The sequence below is a fragment of the Theobroma umbraticum genome, unplaced genomic scaffold (assembly GCF_002168275.2).
Source record: "Theobroma umbraticum cultivar Fairchild unplaced genomic scaffold, ASM216827v3 scaffold_51.0, whole genome shotgun sequence".
In the NCBI taxonomy this organism is placed as follows: domain Eukaryota; kingdom Viridiplantae; phylum Streptophyta; class Magnoliopsida; order Malvales; family Malvaceae; genus Theobroma; species Theobroma umbraticum.
Window position 1 is genome coordinate 6,477,978 of NW_018397260.1, and position 21,597 is coordinate 6,499,574.

The window sequence follows — 21,597 nt, forward strand, 5'->3', positions numbered from 1 at the left end:
GTTTCTTTTTTCTTATGTACATATCATCGTCAATTGACTTTTCAATATTAATGATCTCTATTCAATAAATTATATGAGAGTATAGGCGTTTCGATTTTAATTTGTATTTTCTTTTAATAGTATTAAGAAAGTGTTAAGTGTTTTAAAAAAAGTTATTACTTTCGAACATTTTAAAAACAAAAGTATTTTTACTGTAAATAAAACATGCACATTTGTACGTTTTTTAAAATTTTTTTATTTACTCAATATGAGATTTTTCTTTTTTTTTTTTTAAACATTAGGCTTGACCGTCTCTCATCTCTAATTCGGCTAGCCTTCGTTGTTATCGACTACCTTACCTTTGTACCTTCCCTACAGCCAAGGGCAAACCCAAGTGAATATAAGAAGTGTCAAATGACACCACTAAAATGTCAAAAATTCCCATTAATTATATTGCTTATATTAGAATTTTATGTGATTAATAATGCTAATGAACTCGTTAATTATTATTATATTAATTATGACATTACATAAAAAATTCTTAATTCGCCCCTATCTAGAGTTGAAGATCTATTAAGGTACCATTTTACCATTAGATTATTATTTTCTTCTCAAAATTTTAACATGATGAAGTGTCTATATTTATAAAGTTTTTAGGATCCTCTTACTTATTTGATGTGCGGATTAACGCACTTTATCTAATTCTTTTGAAATGTTTAGCGTGGTACATAACATTAATTATCAATTTTGATGATATATACATTACCAATATTAAAATCATTTTTAAAAAATAACATCGGTAACAAATTTTGGTGAAATACAAAATAAGTCTTCCCTATTATTTTCATTCTCCTTCTTCGGGGAGATTAAAATTAAAAATAATAAAATTTATAAATCAATATTATTGCATCCTTACTATAAACAAACCCCAAAAAAAGGAAGGCAAATGTAAAGGTGGAAAATTAACGTAGGCGTGAGCCATGAGGCTTTCAAATTTAGCGGTGGATAAGCATCCAAAACCATTTGAAATTCTTTCAATAATGTGATCATTTAAGGCATGGAATGTTCTCACACTTTTTGCAATTAGCCTTATTATGGAGTGTGAAACACATGCAGGCAATGACGCAATTCAATTCAATAAACAAGTAAATAAATAAATAAATAAAATTCCATTAAATAATCGAGAATATTATAAAAATGCTTCTTGCAATCGCGAAACTTTATGCATTATCTTGCATGCTTGGTTGACATGAAAAATGATGAGGCATATCAAGGATGATGTGAGATATATATATATATATATTATTAATTTGTTCATCCTTTTAGTATTTTTTTTATTTAAATAAAAGTTAGCACTACTTTTCAAAGACACCACCAGAAAGCAATAATTGAATTTATAAAAAGAAAGTTCCCTCAATTTGCAAAAGCTTCTCGTCCTCACTTGAGTGAGAATGTGTGACTTGTAAGACTCGAATGCTATCGATAGGCTTTCATGGACCGCGATAGAGAAGCTCAAAGTGGGCTAGCTTGGGTTGAGCAATGAACCCAAACCCAGTTCTGACGGGCCTTGGATCATTGTTCAATACGCTTTAGGTGGGGTTCTCTCGAAAGAAAGAAAGAAGCGCCATGGTCCTGGAAGGATACATGAATCTTCGTTAATCCCTTCCATGAACGTTTCTTTATAAAAACCTAATGGATGCATTGGGAATTCTTAGTCTTTTATTGACCCTTTGCTGTTTCGATTAGTTTGTTTATATTTTTGTAGAAAGATAGAAAGAAGAAAGGAAGGAAGGAAGAACTAAAGCCACTGATTGGTTATATATGCTTGTTAACTTGATTTCGAATTATGAAACCTGAAGCTTACTTATACACGAAATTTTACATGCATATACATGCGTAAACATGCACGTGCATACTACTCAGGCTCCGCTCTCAACTAACTTTTACCGGTTAATAAAAATCAAGTTGGGTAACTTACAAACATGAATCCATCTGATTCAGCAACTGAGAAGTAGCTTCATTCACTTGAACTCCCGGTCCAAAGATCAAACTCTTCCCAATTTTCTCGTTGTCTGCCACATGCCCTTCTACACCCCCTCCTGTCAGGCGGATGGCATATCAGAGAAGCCACTCAATGCCTTTGTTAGCGGTTTATGGTATCGGTATCTCAAGCTGTTCCGCTAGTGTAGTCGTCGTTTAGATTCACCCTTTTTAAAGTTTGCGTCCTTTCTTTAATCCTTCTACGTACATAAGAGGGCATTGTATAAATTAGATGCAGTTGGCCTGAACTGCACTGCCAGCGAACCAGTCAAACCATATCCTTTAGAAACAATTATCATCATATATGCTTAACCAGTTCCAGAGACGCGTGGAAAACTGCCATGACCACAAATTCACAATCATATTAAATCATACACTAAGAAACAGATGATATTACTGCCAGCAGTCTGAGCACCAAAGGGAGAAGGATCAACTATATCGTAGGCAACTGCCATTGCTAAAACTCCTCCCGCGAGATATGGAAGAAAGTTTAAGTAAAAATTTTGTTCCAAAATGCTCACTGTAAAACCAATTTGAATAGGGAAAACGAGGTAAAAAAGTATATAGACACTTGCATTTGCAGAAGTTTATAACCGTCCATCAAGACAAATTCCAAGATATCAATATGAGGGAAAGAATATGCTAGCATTTGGATGATTCAAGATGGCCAGGCTTCATGAGCTGAAAAGAGAAGTTCTCAAAGTATTAAAACTCCATCAAGCCCGTACTTACTTTCTCATTTTATACACTTAACAGGTAGCACTGCCCCATACAGACGTGAACTTTAGATTACATGATTACATCTGTCTTGCAGCAGTAGCTCCTTAAATACTTTTCACTTTCAGACAGCAATGAAGTTACAAAATGCAACAACATGCCTTCTGACATAAGACACAAACGCATACATCCCAAATCTGTGCAAATGGTACAATCACAAACTATTAAAATCCCATCCTCAATGATCACCACAATGTGTACACATGCATAAAATTATAAGAAGGGATGTTTGTTATTCAAAGATACTAGATTACGTTGTAGGGCATTGCTGATTTCTATCAAATGAAAGAAAACAAGGGAAGACTATAGATCTCATATACTTTGACTGCAATGTAACTAAACAAACACTCACAGATACAGGCAGAAGGTAATTTAATGCTGTATTGCACATTATCAAGGGCCCAAACGGTAAGGACCATCACCCATGTAGTGACCATCCATATAGAGAGCTGCATTCTGTGGATGGAGACCATCCATCACCATGAATTGCATGTCTTCAGAAGGTTTCCAGTGACGCTTCCTTTGATTTATGAACCAATTATTAATTTGTTTCTGGTCCAAACCAGTTGATTCAGCCAATGCCACCTTCTCCGTCTCCTGTGGGATCACCATTGGATTTTTAGCATGCCAAGATAAAAACTAGAATTCATGTGAAATTCAGTAGCATAACAATTTATAACAGGTAGAAGAAGACAAGAATTTAAGAGGATATATAGATACTTACTGAAGGGTATGGCCATTTGTAGTGTAACTCCCACCAACTAAGCAATTTCTGTCTAGCTTCTTTGGGTAGTTTCCCTTTCTTCTTTTTCTTGGAGAGTTCTTGCTTGAGACTGCTTAAGTAACCACTGTATTTCCTTAATAGGTGGTTCTTCAGTTCTCGATCTTCAGCACGTGGATCAATTTCAGGCAGTTCGGTTTCTCCACCACTATTGTCTTGATCCTCCTCAGAAGAACCAACACCCTCACACTTCTCATCTGTTTTTAATTTACAATAGAAAAGTTTTAAAAATAAGCACCTCACAAGAGAACCAAATACACAGTGCGGGAAATTTTCATAACAACAATATTCTCTGTCCAATTACAACTAATTTCACAAGCATCATCATCATCGGAGTCACAGAATCAGTGCAATTGATTACTGATATAGGATTGATGAAAGCACCCAAGAATTCAAATCAAAGAGGACAGTAAAATTTTCTTAAACAATAATAGGTAATAACTTACCTATATCAACTTGTCTTCATCCTTTTGAATTTGGTAAAGTCTAAAACTATTTCTCATAAATAAATTCAATCGGTAAACAGTTCATGGCTTCTTTTTTTTCATTTTCCTAGACCTTTTAGATAAGGGCAGTGATTAAATCAAACAGAAGTCCTAGCAAGATAGCAACTACAGAGATGACACGTGTAAATCAACAGTCGCTCAATTTGCACAAAAGTCAGGAGCCACCAACGGATAAGTCAGACAGACTGTAGGAGAGTGGAAAGAAGGAAAAGGAGAGTGAATGCATTGCCCATTCAATCTGGTTAAAGCTGATCAATTAAGATTGTAACTCACCAAACTTACAGTGAAGTTGTACAGTGTCCCAGACAGCTACAAGAGTAAACTTAATAATAGAACCATCTGATCATATTGCCAAAAAGAAGCGAGAGAGCAAGGTTCTGAGTAGTGTTAAAGAAAGAGCTAGATAATATCAAAATTAACCAACTTACAACTTTCTTCCTAGCCCATCTTTCTTAAGATGACAAGGGACTCTCACCATTTTAAGCATGGACAGACGCTCCCATTAGCATAGAGCAACGCAAACCAACAAAGATCTCATAAATTTAGCCCTCAAAAGGGAATGTCTTGAGTCAGAACTTGGGTCATCTGCATCATGAGGCGTCAATAGTGAAGGAAACCACTCAACCATTCCTCCCACCTTCGTCACTGCCTTATGGGTGGAACAACATCCTATTCTAATTGCATTAGTTGGAATAGACAACCATCATTCCATCTTTATTATGCTAGAACAAGGGAAAATCCAAGACTGGTTTAATAAGAATGCAGGAGAAGGTCCTATAGAAAAACCAAATTTACTAAAAATTATAAAAATAATATAATTAAGATAGCATTAATAGACTATTAAATATTCAAATTTTCAGTCATGACACATAAAGATCACAATTCACATCAAACTTCTGAATTTCTATAGAATGCATGCACGGAAATCAGTAAAATCATAAGAAAGTGGGATGCCAATTAATGATTAAAAAAGTTTAGCACGTCAATGCTCTTATCTTGAATCAACTTGAACTAATCAAGTTGATCAACACGAATTATTTATGCTGTTAAATAAGACTTGCAAAGATGAAAAAACATCTTTGCCCCTCAGATCACTGATGAATCACTTTATATAAATTTGATCAAAATGATACAAGCTTTAACACTATAATCAACAACCAAACTCAGATTGCAATAGCAAAGTGTGTCCAAGGCTCAAATCTATCATGCAAACACTAGGAAATTTTAGCAGTACTCTCCAATTCTTGGTGCATTCCAGGTTTTAATCTTATCAAGTTTTTCAACTAGTACTGAAGAGTCAACGATTTTTACTATACAAAATCTGGCAATAACAAACATGATTTCACAACATCAGCTTGATCCCAAAAGATTTGCAATTTTTCACAATAAAGATTAAGCAAGAAATATGCATTTGGAATGTATCACAGAAAAATGTTAAAATAACATAAATTACTACTAACAATCCAGAGAGAAAACAAGGCTATCCATCTAAATTCAGCACAAATTCATACGTCTTACTCAATTATCAAAAACTGCAAAGCATTTCATGGGCAATTGCCAATGCTTCTATAGACTATAATCATAGTTCATTAACAAAAATGTAGACACAAATTTACCATAAATGGAGATCTCTTGGGCACCATTCTGAGTGAGATTTACTCACCAAAATCAGTATCTTTGAAGCATTTTCTTCTATCTAATTTATAAGGTTAAATTTGAGTGAAATGCTACAATGGCTCGGGCATGCTTCCCCAGAATCCCCAGTACCCCTTCCCCCAATACAGAAACAAACGCTAAAAGGAAACTTCACTGATAATTAATAATCATTCCATTCTATGGTTTAGGCACCTTTAAAAAATTAGGAAAAACAAAAAAGAGATCACTCAACTGTGAGTGACACAACCAAAACAAATAAAGAAAACCTATAAAGAAATATAAATCCTGCCAACGCCGTACAGGCTACATGGGGTAGCACTGATTTGAACAGCATCCTATGTTTTCAAAATTTCCTAGCCTTTGTAAATATTTTCTTGGAAAATAAAAATACAACTTTTGATTTAAACGAAGAACAACTCGGGAACAGACGACAATAATGATCCATTAATCTCTCGAGGTATGCATTTATGTACAAAATCCCACAGAATCAGATTTAGCAGACAAACTAAATAGAATAGAGTATCCAGACTTTGGGAAGGAAAAAACAAAACCCTAAAATAGGGAATGGTTCTGTCAGAGATCTCATTTAGTTGAATATAAAAGCGAAGACAACCCATTAGAGAAAGCCAACGTGTGGTTTCATCATTAGTGTGTATATATATAGCCAGCAATAGCAGAGACCAAGTGCGTTTTGTCTTTGTTCTTTTTCAAGTGTAGATTTCTTAAGCCATTGCAATCAATTTAGTATAGACTCATGATTAGCTAGGGTTTTGCAAAGCTAAATGAATACATAGGGTAGCGGTTTTCTTCACTGTTGGGTCTTCTTCTCCGTTTTCCTTCTCTCAATGGATCCAATTTTTGTGGGGTTTTTCTTCTTCATTATTGGAAGGAGTGATATGGGTCAAAGTTATCCTTTTTCTTCACTGGGAAAGACGAGCAATGGCAAATGAATGAATGAGAGAGAAGCAGGCTCAGGTCTACAATTTCCAAAGGAAGCTTAGCAAAATTAGACTATCAGTTTTTTTGGTGACGGTATAAAACAAGGCACAGTTAATACCAATCTCTGCAACGATACAAAATTTTTGATCTATTCTTCTGATTCTTTTTCCATGCTAGGCGCATTAGGCAAAGGAAAAGCAAAGCCTCATCATCTTCGTGAAGTGTGTGAATATATACAGAAGCGTGCGGGAAGGGAAAGCGAAGAGATAAAAACATACCAGAGTTGAAGATCCGCACGGGACCATTGCTGAGCATATTCAGTTGAGCTTCGATTCTCCGCATGAAATCCAATGCTTCTTGTATTGGCCTCGTTAGTTCCTCGCGATATTTCACTAACATGTCATAGTAAGCTTCCTGGGTTGTGGATCCACAATTTTTTAAGTCAGAAAAAAAGTACTAAAAAACAAGGATTTGCCAATAAGTCATAAAACCAAAAAGTAATCAAAAGCCAAAGAAGAAGGTTCGTGGGAAACAAAAAGGACCAAGGTTTGAGTAGGGTAAAGAGAAACAAAATCACCATAAACTGATCGAGTTCCGGGTCTTTAGAGTTGTCTCTTGATGTCACCGATGATCGCTGCCTTGCCTCAAACTCTTGTCGAGCAGCTGCTAGCCGGGCTGCTACTTCAGGCGGGGCTCCTACCTATATGACAATAGTATAAAGAACCGATGAGTTAATCGAATACTCTCGAGTTTGAAAGCAAGTTTTGTGTTCACCGAATATACTTTTCAGGTTGACTAAGTCTTACCTTTTGGCAATCCATGTAAGCTTCCAACAGGTTAGAGTACTGAGGATGAGCAATGATCTTGGCTTTAATAGCTTCTACTTCAGTACTGGAGCTTTCGTTCCCTTCTTGCTGGTGATGAATTGCTTGATGCCCTCTCAATAAAGGGTAGTGAAATTTTTGGCCATGTTGCGAGGTGCTTGCTTCAGTTTTCACAATTGGGTGTGCCTCGGATTGGTAGCACTCGCTCGATTGAAGATGAAAGGAGGTTAGAGGCATCTGGGCCTGCTGATTACTGACGTTAGAGCCGCTACTTGCTCTCCCGTATGGAGAAGAATTTGGTGCAAGAACTGGAGATGCGTACAAGAAATTTCCCCTTGGAGTATTATTCTCGTTTAGCTGATTATATTCTTCCATTTTTCCTTGTTGTGAATTTTCGACAGACCCAGGTGAGCTTAAACAAGCCAAAAAATTCTCTCTCTTGCTGGAAATTGAAGCCAAGACAAAGAAAACGTAAAACCCTAAAGAAAGAAGTAAGTATAAAGGAATAGAAATCCTAAAGAGGATAGCTAGAGACCCTACTCATCTAACTGCAAGAAGCTTTTCCATTTTCATATCAAATCGAGTAGACTTGAACTTTGTATTAATAGGGAATATTGAAATTCTTTGCAGTTTTATGTCACGGAGGCCTTGAAGTGAAATTGCACCACGAGTTGCTCATGCTAAAGAGAAGATCAAAAAGGATAGCCAAAAGAAATCATAAAAACAAGAGATAAACTGAGAAATTTGAGGTGATCTGACAAGGGTTGAAGGGAGGAGGAGAGAAAGGTTAAGCTCAAGCCGGAACCGCCCAGCGACTGCGCGGCTTTGGGTGGTTGACAAGACGTTCTTTTCTTGAAAGAAAAAGAAATATTTGAAAATTAATAAAGGCAAAGAAAGAAGACCAAGAGATAAGGCAATTGGATTTGTAGATTTTTTCTCCCTTTCTTTTCCTTTGCCCTCCTTTCTCCCCCCCTCTCTCTCTCTTCTTTATATTTATTATTGCACTTGCTCTCACGGACGTACCAAAATTCACTCTATTCTAGTTGCTTTTTGGGTTTTCTCCTTTGACATCCTTCCCTCCCTTTGCTTGTTTTTATACTGAGATGAATGCGGGGAAAACTATTCACTCAATTAAGTATTCATCAATGTCTAAAAAGTTTTATAGTAATGAATTTTTTACTTAAAGAAACAAGTTACATCAATCAGATTAGAGGTCTTCTGTTTTCTCTTTACAATCAAAACTTTTTTTAATCCGTTGATTTGTATACTAAGTAATATAATTAGTAATAATAATTTAATTTGGATGTGATCATTGTAGATAGAATTTATGGTCAAAATCTGCCTAAATATAGCCTCTGCACGTATAATAATAGTAAGAATTTTGTAAAAGCTCCCTCAATAGATTTGAATTCAATTATATTAATAAAATCGAATCCATGACTCTCTCTATCCAACCACACCCCAGCAAACTAAAACCAATTTCATCACCTTCCCTGTGTGGGTCTTTCGTCTTGTTCTTTTTTTTTTTTTAATAAATTTGATGAATTATTTTCTACCGTTAAAAATTTGTAAAAAAAAAAATGAAAAGATATTGTTAAATAGATAGATTCTTTCTATGACAATTCCATGAAGTTTATCTACAATTGTCACTTAAACTTTAATCATTTCGGCATGGAATTGTTCTTTTGTCATCAAGTCTTTTTTTTTTTTTTATATTCGTTTTGAGGTGAAGGTGCCAAGTTGGGAAGAGCGAGAGACTCTGAAGGACTGAACCTCTCCACTCTAAATTCAAGTCCCAGAGTGTGAATTCAGTTCAATTTCATATTGTAAATTTAGTCGTCCAATATTTTGTTATTACAACAAGATTGGATTAAAGTACTATTGTGCACTCAAAATTTATTTAATGCAATAGTGAGGAGTTATGACAGGTAAAAAGAAACATTAAATGCTGTACTAATATAATATTCAATGCCTTGCAGGCATTTTCTTGGAAAGAGGGGATACCATATAGCAACTCAAAAAAAAATATAAATATAAATAAATTAAAATGATAAATTTCACATAGATCTTATATGGTAAGATATTTTTTCACATAACATTTTAAAGTTTTTTATTTCAAATACCGTAAGAGTTAATAGGATTAAATTTTCATTAAAAAATAATAACACCCTTATATTTATTTTTTTTATTTTAAAATTTTTTTTATTTAATCTTAAATCTTGTTCACACACTTGAGATTAGAAAATATACCATTCAATAATTAAAATCAGTGTCTATCTCTCTTTGAGAAAATGTATATTTTAAGCAGTTAATTTAAAAACTTTTGCATTATAATAGTTACATCAATTGGGTATTTGGCAACATCCATGCAAATGGGATTCACTTTGCTCAAGATAACTTCAACAATAATTTAGATAAACTTTGATTCACGCCTATATCAAAACAATTCAACTATAAATAAAAAGAACATTCAAAATTAAGGAAATTGACTATTTATTTTGAAAAAAAAAAACTATAAACTTAAATTAAGACAACCTAAACACGTAGCAGAAGGCATAATGTGCTCCAGCCAACAAAAGCCCAACATGAAACCAAGAAATTTAAATTTAATGCATGGAATAAGACTAATAATTAAAGCTAATGTTGGTAGTAATAGATGGTTAGGAGAAACAATTGCGTATGTTTTTGTATAGAGGGCAGAATTATTGTATGACAAGTGGTGCTGATAGGATTTTGGATTTTGTTAGGACGTTTTTGTTTCTGTGTCTGCTGGGTTGTGTTTTAGCATAGGCAGAGCGTCTTAGTAATCATTGGCCCAGACCGTCAATAGCTTTTTAATGGTTAAAATATAATTTGCAATTGTACAGGTTTCTATTACCCCGAAGCTAGAATTCGGTTTGTCACCAGACTCTCCAATTACTCGAGCTGAAGATTCGTAATTGTTGAGATTTGACTTCATATTAAAATATAAAAATAATCAAAAAATTAAAATATAATGTAAAAGAAAAATCAATTAATACTTAATTTAAAAAATAAAATCTTATAAAATCAATATCTGTTTTTTTATATAATATTTAAATTAATTATAAACATTCATAATTTAAAAATTACATATTTCGTTCTAAATATCATAATTAAAAGTTAATTAAATTTAAAATCGCTTACAATGAAGCAAATAACTCGAAAAGAAAATAAGACAATTTAAAATTTTGCAATCAAAATTTTTACTTCTTCACTTTTAGTATTTGTCAAATCTTCAATTACTCAACTGTTTAATCTGTAACAATAATCATACAGTAACCAAATAAGATCTTTTCAAATGTAGGATTTGTACTATCAAGTTTTATTTTCAAAACAAAATGATCAAAAATTATTTCCAAATCTTATTTCTGTCAAGTAAATAAAACTATTTTTCTTTTCTTACTTTTATGAAAAAAGTTAAGAAATGGTTAAAAGTTTAGAATTTTAATTTGTTAACATAACATATTTTTATAACTAAACTAAGTTATAATCCTAAACACAACAGTTGTATTTTAATTCAACTATGTTCTTATGAACTTAATTAATTTCGAACTTTATTTTGATCTATTCCAATTAAGTTGAACTTAATTTATTATCCTTCTTTAATCTCAATCATGTCACTTAATGTATGTGACTTATTAGGCTTTTAACATGTTGACGACAAATATAAATTCTAATCAAATATCAATTTGATAATTAAGTTATATTTATAGATCACTAACAGCATCTAGCAATATATCATGATCACCTAAATATTAAAAAGTCAATTAAAGAATTTGACAACACCTTTCAATGATAAACCTCTCAATGCAATACGACGCTTTCATCAAATGTCCCGGATATGTCATAAAGCATGGCTTAGTGTCTAGTTATAACATTTTATATTAGTTCTTATAATTCATGACTAACCTTATGAATTGAAGAAACTAACTTTTTTCAAATTCATCATGTTTTGTCTAAAGATTTTATACGAGTTAAATAAGAATTGAAAATAAGTAAGATATATTCCCTCAAATCACTACAGTGATGAATCTTTTCTTAACTACTCATTCACCTTCGCATGTTTCATGACATATCTAAAAATATCATATTTAAATATCTAGTCTCATCTAAACTCATAAAGGTAAAGTCAAAGTATGTCATTCTCCATACAAGATGATTTAGTGTCTTAAGTCTAAGGATTAGTTGTACGACTATCATATGATAACGTATTTCATAGACACTTGAGTGAAACACCAAATAGAGTTCTTATAGCAACTCATGTTCAATGAACTTGTTCTTTAACAAGCACCCACAAGTTATACTTAAGTATTCTATATACTTCAATCTATGAGATCGATTACTTACTTTTTAAGTAAAAAGGCTTAAAATGTATCAGTTTTTGAGCATTGTCAGTACATTACCTTGACAGTACAATGACTAGGAATAATTTTAATAACAGGGCTCTGGTTCACAATGATCTTGTAACAATTTTACAATTCTGTTACAATACCTTAAATGTTCAATGACTTTTGTTCAATTAGTACTTAATAACTCCTCATTATTACACTAACATAAAAGAAAACCTCTATTACATATATTTATACTATTAAGTATGTATTAAATAATAATATATGTTTTTTAACCAATTCAATTTGCTCAAAGGAATATACCAACAGTAACGACATGCTAAACATGGGGCTTTAATGGAAAAAAGCCTTTTCAAAAAAAATAATAGTTTTTCTTTTCAAAAGCAACCTTAATGTATGTCAATATAATTGATCAACTTTTTAGCCGTTTATCTAATTTATTTTAGTAAAATATAATTTAATTATATACTTTTTTTACAACAAAAATATAAATATGAGAAAGTTAAAAAAATTAAGTTATTAGCGAGAAACAAATAATAAAAACAAGACTTATTAGCAAAATTGGTAGCTAGATATATTTTATCATTCTTTTGTTATGTTATAAGAATTGGTGTGATGACTAATATGTTTCTAAAATCATTAATTTAATTATAATACAAATGTCAACATTTTAAAATTAAGTAGGTTCGATCCTCTTTTTATCCCTTTGAAGAAAAATTTAGAAATATAAGACTCAAATGCAATAAATAAGGCTTTTAAATATAAAGGTCTTATTACCATTTTAGTGAAAAGTTAATTAAAAATTTAACATTGTTACTTGGGAATAATACTAAAACATAAGGTTTTATTTGAAAAAAAAATTATGTGAAAAATATCAAATCAGAAAAGATTTATGTGAAATTTGCCCTAAATTAAACTGCTAAGCTAGTAAGGAAGAACAAGTGAACCCATTTTCAATTGTAAGAAATTAAGTGCTACTAAATACTTTTAATTACTAATTTATAACCAAATTTCTTTGTTGATAAAATAATGTGTTTGCAGCATATACCCAAAAAAAAATTGTTTAATCATTTAGATTATCTTGTAAAGTTTTAGCAAAAGGTGACAATCAAAATGGGGAAAATTCAATTAGAATCAAAGAAGAAAATTCACAATACAAATTATTGTTTTTTCTTCGTTTGCTTTTCCTTGTTTTTTTAGGATTGGAGTTGAACACGACCTAATGACAATGAAATTCATCTTAATCACTATTTTTTCTAGAGAAGCCCTTGCTACATTTAATGTCTTAAAAGTCAATGAGATTATTTGTCCAAACTTATCTATCGCATACACTGATATTTTCTGAGGGTTCCCATGTAGAAATTGGAAGCGAGTTATATCATAAAATGTTCGAATCTTCTACAATCAACTTGAGATTCTTGTCCTAGACCGTTTTCTTTTCTTTTTTTTTTTTCAATACCATATCCATTGGCGTCATGAGGAGGTTTTTAATAAAATCGATTAACTTCTTTTTAATAATAAAAATCAACTGATTTTTTTTATAAATTTACTGTTGATCACACCTCGTAATACCATTAATCAAGATATACAAATAGCATATGATTAAGGTGTTTTTTTTTTAATTTGTCTTCAAATTGATATTTGATGAACCAATGGGTAAAGATCATTCTAACCATCGAAGCCTTACTTTCAATGGAATTTCTCTTCTTCTATGATTACATCTACGAAAGAAGAAGAAGAAGAAGAAAGGTCAAGATCATGCTGTTTTACATTCTCGACCCTTTTTTTATTATTATTCTTTAAAATATTGTCTTTTAGGGAGTAGCAAAATCATCATTAAGAACAAAATCATTTAAGTTTGATATATGTAGGGCACTTGATGTTTCACTCGTTTTCCCTATTTGGAGAGTTTTATTTAGATAAAAAAGGGGAAGCAACTACCAAAATATATTATGGAGAAAATATTCTTTAATTGCCTAATATTAATTTAATATTCGTATGCTAGCAAATCTATCATGCTTTTTGTCTACTAAATGTGGAACAATGGAATATGTCATTTTGTTTTTGGTTACCCCTTTTGTATTTCCCTAAGTGGGTTAGCCATTACAACAATTTGCATTCAAATAATTATCAACCGCTCAATCACTAAAAAGCACTATGTATTTACATTTATTGATTCCATAATTCATCAAATTTAAACTTCTTTTATAACTAACAAAAGCAAAAAAAAAAAGTATATTAATTTAAGCAAAGAACCTTTCATGATAGCAATTGCATTATGCATCCACCTCCAAAACTTTCCAACCACCAACAAAGTATTTATTGAGAATATAAGACTTTGATTATTTTTTTTTTTAGGTTGTGCAAAGGGCTGCAGGAGGAAGGAAGAAGAAGAAGAAGATCCGCATATTTGTTAATGGTACGAAAAATGTTTTTTCAACGGTAAACAGTGAAAAGTGCCCCCTGGCTTCACCTGGCTTTCAGTCTGACCCAGATTGTACTGTTTTTGATGAGCACTTGGCAGCAAAGCACGTGTGAGGTATGTAACATAAACCCAGAGAGCAAAAATGAAAAAGGCCCCCTGAAAGAAAGAGCTTTGTTTGTTTAAGTGGCCTGGCCTGGCCTGCCCTTCCTTTGGCTCTCTGCAACGAGGTAATAGCTGGCGGCGACGACCAACAATGCCCCCACCAGAGATTACATCTACTACTTATATATTATAGTCATTTACACTGCACATTTTAATTAAAAGTTATGCAAATATCTATATAGTTTTCTACATATAGATATATATTATATATAAAAAGACTTGGACAGACAAAGAGAGACCCAAAGGCCATAAGACAGCCCCTCAGCCCTTCCCCCCCCCGAGAGTCGCGCGCTATAAAAGGGGTGGGGGCCAAAATTGAAGAGAGCTGTCAACTTGGGTCTCGTCGCTTTGCTTGGCCTTTCCTTTGGGGTTTACCCTTTTGGAACTTTTTATTTTTAAAAAAACTTGGTTCTGAAGAAGATTGGACATGTCTAATTTCGAACAGAAACCTTGCAGGGAAAGGGGTACTAGTGAAGTAGTCAGGTACCCCATATTCATTTGTCATTCACTGAATTCAGTCACAGTGAAGTCCGTTGCCTGTTCCCTATGCACTGTTCTCAATAGTATCTGCACTCACTTGGCTTGGCTGCATGCCCAGCAAAAGATGTTACTACCAGCAATATTAAGATTCTCTTCAATGATCAATGTGAGTTTACCATGAAACTTGACTACATTTTTCTCTATTAGGAAGTAATGCTAAACAGTACTGGGAGAAGATATGAAGTTGAAATAATTAGGAGGGGATTTGTGACCATGGATTACTTTGTCTAATCAGTTTTCATGGCAAATTGCAAAGTTATTTCGTTTTGATGGCTATGGGCTGAAGACTTTGAGTCCTCATCAGTTTGATGTACTACTACTACTACTGCTACAACTACAACTACAACTACAACTACAACTACAAACACAGGCTGGAGGCTTTTGAGTTCATCGTCTACAGTTCTCTTGTCTATTATTGGTGCCTGAGTTTTGCCAGTCAAATCATCAGCTTCAATCATCATTTGAGTGAGCTGTTCCTGTCATGTCACCCAGAAGCAAGTTAGTGTAAGGAAAAAGAAAAAGATACAAATTCTAATTAAAAACTTAAAAAAGGATTGTGGTAATAAAACATTTAAGAAAAATTGTTTGATGTTTACATAACAATTTTGTTAAGGGAGTAAACTAAAAATACCTAATCAATAGTCAAAAAGATTTTGTTCATTTATAATTAGATTGAACAGGTGAAGTGACACATCAACCTCCATATTTATCATTGCAAAAACATTAGTTTTGGGCACTCCACAGGGAGAGAGAGAGAGACCTTTGAATTAATTTGCTAACATTCCTTTGTTTGCCCCCGGAAATCAAGCAAAAAAGGCAATTGTTTATTGACAACCTTTGTTGGCATAGCAATCTTGAAAGAGAGAGCTTTCCCTCGTTGATATAAAACAAGTGCATGTCCCATTGAGTTTTGATAATTAAAGGTTGGTTGATTGGCCAAAACTACGAAAGGCAGCTGCTAGCCTGCAACAGCTTGGCTTTTCCCCCACTGTGCCCCGATAAAAAGCACTTTTTTGGGTTGATTGAGGTACAGACTTTGTCACCAAAAGTTAATGCCATTCGTTTATTTCCTTAATTACTTTGCAAAAATAAGCAATGAGGACCATAGGTTAATACTTTATATGCTTACTCACATTAATTTCTGTTATTCCAGCTCAATCGGTGTTAATGATTGTTTTGCTTAAGTGGGGGTTACTGGTTCACTAACTTTACAACTAGTATCACTCCTGACGTAATTAAATTCAGTTCAAAATTCATTTTCATAAGAGTAATTAATAAAGATGAACATATGTCAACTGCATAAAATTATTATATGTGATCGTTTTTTCTTTTCAAAAAAAGATGTAGGCCATGAAGAGTCAAATAGATGGGCTTGAGTAAAAAAAAAAAAGTTTTTGAATTATTTTAAATAATTTAAATATAATTTTATTTTTATTATATTTAATTAAAAAATTTTACTTTTGTTTTGTATCAAACATATTTTTATAATTAATAATTGATTATTATTAATTATAATATTATTTTTTATTTTTATACCATGTAGTACTGACATGTTTTTAATTTTAATAATAAAAATATCATACGGTTATATTATTATGCCACATCATTATCTATTACGATATATCAACGTATTACATTAATACTATTTAACATAAAATGATAAATGATATTTTTATTAATAATAATTAATTATAAAAAACTTATTTTACTCAATAAAATAATAAAGATATATTTAAATTTTTTAAAATAATTTAGAGATTTTATTAGGCATTATGTTCTTAATTAATTATATTGAAGAATATAAACATATTTCTTGACGGGGTGAGAATATTTTGATTTAAATAAAATTTTTTTTGATTTTTTTAGTTTTGATATTAGTTCCTCAAAATAAATACTTTATTCGATTGTATCGATGATCAAAATTTATAACCAAATTGATTGAAAAATCAATCATTAATAATATATCTTTTAAATATATTATAAATAACAATATTTTATCTTTCATATATATATATATATAACCGTTAAAACCAACAAAAATAAATTGATTCAGTTATTTTTTATATTGTATTATAATTTGATTAATTTTAATTTTTTTTAAAAATTCAATTAATTCATTTTTAAAAATTTTAAAATTGAATAAACTGAACACTCACCTTGTTTCTTTACAAAATACTAGAGAAAACAGGAAAAATGATGTCATAATCTATTGATGGATTGGAAAATATGCTTATAATTTAGGTCAAATATCTCAATCACCTTAAGTTTTAATCGAAATTTCAAATGAGTTTATTAATTTTCAAAATAGACACTCTGCTCTTAAAAAAATATTTCACTAGACTCATAAGTTTAATCGTTAATCAATCATTAAAGTTTTCATTAGTTTGATGAGATAGTAATATTGAAATGATAAATTTATCCTTTATTGATTTAAAATTTTACTATTATATAATTTTTTATTTTTTTATTAATTTTTAAAAAATCAAGAGCATGGATCAATGTGCTCTAATTTTTTAAAAATATATATAATAATAATTTTTTAAATTAATAAACAAATATTTTAATTTTTGATATTTTTTGTTAATAATATTTACATTTTTTAAATAAATTATTTATTTCAAAAATTAATAAACTTATGTAAAATTATTACTAAAAGTAAAAAAGGTACAAACCAAATCCTATGAGGACAGTCCTCTTCGCTTGAACTTCTTATGTTATTTTAATCAAACTTTTGACTGGTCTTTAAGCATTAATTTTTGTGCAAATATATAGTACTACTACAATCATAAACCTTTCTATTGATGCAAACTTTGTTGCATACCAAATATTAATGAGAAAATTTTTTCAATAGAGCAAACTAATAACAATTAAAAAATTTGCAATAAATATTTATCAAATAACAGTACTTTACCTTTTATTTTTTGATACTATTAATTTTCTATGTTTCTATTCTTAAAAACATTTTCTCTTTATGATTGTTTTTAAAAAATTTGCATATCAAATCATATACAAAATCATTAAATGTAAGATAAATGAAGTGGTTATAATAATCTTGAAATCGATTGTGAATTGACTGAAATATAATTAGCACATAATTATCCGAAGCATTATCTTTTAAGCACTTCCTAATTAATCAACCAATCAATACCTAATGACAAGAATCCAAGGTGATACAATTTTCCATTTGGGTTTTTCTTCTGATCTCTGATTCCTAATCAACAAGTTTAATTTGTTACGTGGAATCATTTGGAGCACATATACTTAGATTCGATAGAGAGCAAATAGGATCATTATTTTTGTCTATGATATCCTCCTTCCAGCTGCTTAGCATTTAATTTAATATATGCAACAAAGCTAAGTTAACACAACTGTCATTTTGCTTTATTAGGTAAATATTCCCCCTTTATGTCTATTATTGAAACTAAGTATTCCTTCCCAAGGAAAGAGGATTTAGATTAGGGTTGTAAACAGCTTTTGCTAATTAAAGGTCCTTTTCAAGTCAAGGGAAAGATGGATGGTTTGTGTCTAATCACCTAAATTAGGGAAATTAAAAACTTACTATAATCACTAATTCAGCATTGACTCAAGGAAAGATAAGGGAGGCTCTTCAATACTAATTATTCTAATCCTTTCCCTCACTAATTTTCACATTCGCCGACAAGTCTAAATGGCCTTCATCCACATAAGTTTTCAACAAATTCAAAATTAGAGAATAAAATAGTTTAAAATATAAATAATAGATATTATTTAAACAAAAACTTTGCATATTAAGCATAAAAAGTAACCTATTTGGATCTAAAGCATAGCATTTGCCTAGCTAGTGGCATTCCCAATCTGAATAGAGAGATGTCTTTCCCAAATAAAATGAACTATTATCTTTCCGTAGCATTTGCCACGCACACTCCTTTTTTCTATTTGGTTTTTATTTCATCTTTACATGTAATCCATGGCAATCTCATAGTCAAAAAGCTTAATGTACGTTTGGTCTCTTTAACTATTAAATTTGCACGGGGCTTAAAAAATATTTTTCTAACCTCAATCCCATGCATAAAACATGATAGATTATAAATAGATTTAACAATGTCCAATTTAAGAAAAGGTTAATGAAAAAGAAAAGAGGGGATGGGGAGGGAATCTTCTTGTTCTTTCTTTCTTTCTTTCTTTTTTATTATTTTATTCTTTTGCACTTTGAAAAATTTTTGAATGCCGGTCGTCATCATAATGTAGGCAGCTAATTGATTCGTGATGTCAATTGCCATTAGTCACAGCAAAGTTACACATATGCATACATATACTTTGTCTATGCAATAATAATATTCCTATTCTATATATATAGATATATGGTGGCCCACTCAATCTTCATTTTTTCTCTAATCCCTTTTGCTTAGCTTATGCTTGCCTTGGTGGCAAACGGCAATATTGCTAATGGCGAGGGGGATAAGTATTCGTTTTGATGATTTGACTAATTCTTCAATTCATCAATGTACAGAAGATGAAGAGTTTAAGAGAATAACGCACTTGTACCTTAAACCATTATAATATGTATAATCATATCGAAAACAAGAAAGATTTTTAAATTAGGACATGGCATCCTTTGCGTCATTGCCGTATCTACGTATAATTTGACATGTTTGTCACCTAGGCTGCGCCCTTAAAATAGTATGCCCGAACAAAGGTTTTCTTCTTGATCAATCTGTTTTAACTATTCCCAAATAGAAAGTTTCTGCATGAAAAGAAACCTGTTAGGTCCTTTTGAATGCAGGTGTATATCACTGTTTCATGTTGAAAACCTTTTGCTGGTGTTATTATATTGTGTGTGACTAGCTAGCTTGGAGCTTTTCCTGATTTGGCCATTTAACTGATTTTGTCCCATGTGCGGATTAAATCATTAAAACCCCAATCGGGAAACAAGATAAAATCCTCAGGTTCAAGTGGGATTTTCAATTCCTAAGATCTACACAAAGATCTTGTTTTTGCTCTTAATTTTGTTTTTATGAAAGGTGCTAAGAAATTAAGCATGCATTCTCAATGTAAGGGACAGTGTGTGGTCGCAAATCATAGTGTAAAAGTTGTAGGGGATAATTAATAAGAGATTACTGTTCTTAATCTTTTCTATGAAATGATTATCTGCACAAGTTTATAATTAAATTATAGAATAAAGGTACCTTACATCCTTACACTGTATCTATACTGAATGCTTACTGTTATCAGTTCTGACTCAACACTGTATTTATTAATTTACTTTAATTAAACCATTAGACGTTAATTAATTTTGTTTAATCGAAGTAGGAACTGGAATGTAGGAAGCACATGTTTTCTTGTTTGGAAAGAAAAAGGAAGTCTGCGTTCAAAGTTAGGCAATTAGATTACAAAACACAAAAAGGGCTGGGACCCGAAATAAGGTCCGCATAACAGAGACTAGACATAGAGGCAAGACAGAAATACTACGACACCTGTAAGAAGGAAAGAAGGAACAACTGAACGTTACCATACGAAGACAACAGTAGTCAGTCTCGGTCTAATCTACTGCCTCAGACTGACTGACTCACTGACTCTTGCTTTTTTAATGTGACACTTAAGCCACGCTACCAGTTGTTTATTAGAGAAAACTAGAAGATAACTCCCAGTGCCGCTGCTGCCAACTGATCTGCAGCTGCTGCTGCTAACCATATGGGTGGATCTCTCTCAGTCTCATCACTCCCCCAACAACAACAACAACAACAACAAAAGAAAAAACACTCCCACTTTTCTTTTGTTACTTCCTGTTTCTTGGGTCCCATATCGGGGTGTCGTTTCACTGAGAGGCGCGCGAAAACAGCGCGGGAGCTGTTTCCCGATGCACTAGACATCATAACTCCCTGCCAGTCCCCACTCTTTCTCTCCATTTGCAACAATATTTAGCATTTTTTTAACCTTTTCTTTTTTATATATACACATACACTTTGTGGGGTCTGCTGCCAATCACATCAAAGGTTAACTCCTTGATCTGGACACCCATCTCTCTCCTGCTTCAAGTAAAGGAATGGTTTTTGAGAGGGAGCTAGGGAAGGAAGGGGCTGTGGCTAACGTGCGCGGGGGTATGTAGCCGGCAACGTAAACTATACACCCATGTGGGAAATGGGGTCCATGAGAACCAAGCATTTGAGACACGGATGAGACTGTTTTTGGGTCCAATCAAACACGCACCAAACCTATCATGGACCTCTCAGAGGCCAACAACAATGCTACTACTTGCAATCAGTCACCGAACTAATCTATATGTTCTTTCATCACATTTGTGTTCGGATTTCAGAAAACTTCTTCTTCCTATCTTTTTATGGAGTATCTTAAGTATGTCAATGTGTTTTGGATTTAGACTGTCACTAGTTATAGACTTTCTCTCTAACTAACTCTTTTTCATTAGTTCATAGAGTTCATATGCAACGATGATGTATAATGCAAATTGCAATTGCCCTCATTCTTCCACCCCATTTTGACATCTTTCAACCTACTTATGCATCTAAACTTTGCAACTGTTATCATTTTTTCATCCTATATTGACAATCTTTCATTCTTGCTTGTGCATTTGGACTTACTGGTTGCATAAGATATATATATA

General features: G+C 32.1%; 1 protein-coding gene across 2 annotated transcripts; it reads right to left on the minus strand.

Annotated features, from left to right (window-relative positions):
• Positions 1-3,079: 3,079 nt before the first annotated feature.
• Positions 3,080-8,550, minus strand: KNAT1 (homeobox knotted-like protein). 2 transcript variants are annotated; one of them, XM_021428135.1, is made up of 6 exons: positions 8,043-8,550; positions 7,485-7,944; positions 7,256-7,378; positions 6,957-7,092; positions 3,521-3,774; positions 3,080-3,393 (listed from the first exon to the last, which is right to left on the minus strand). In XM_021428135.1, the coding sequence occupies exons 2-6, from the start codon at positions 7,875-7,877 to the stop codon at positions 3,190-3,192; spliced, it is 1,110 nt and encodes a 369-aa protein (XP_021283810.1). In that variant the 5' UTR covers positions 7,878-7,944; positions 8,043-8,550; the 3' UTR covers positions 3,080-3,189. The 2 variants fall into 2 exon arrangements, with proteins under 2 accessions (XP_021283810.1, XP_021283809.1); XM_021428134.1 differs by having other exon boundaries at positions 7,485-8,550.
• Positions 8,551-21,597: the final 13,047 nt, after the last annotated feature.

Coding starts and splice junctions, on each gene's coding strand:
- KNAT1 (XM_021428135.1), bottom strand. CDS start 7,877: ATGGAAGAATATAATCAGCTAAACGAGAATAATACTCCAAGGGGAAAT. Junction 7,379..7,484: donor CTTACATGGATTGCCAAAAG/GTAAGACTTAGT, acceptor ATTGTCATATAG/GTAGGAGCCCCGCCTGAAGT. Junction 3,394..3,520: donor ACAAATGGCCATACCCTTCA/GTAAGTATCTAT, acceptor GTGATCCCACAG/GAGACGGAGAAGGTGGCATT.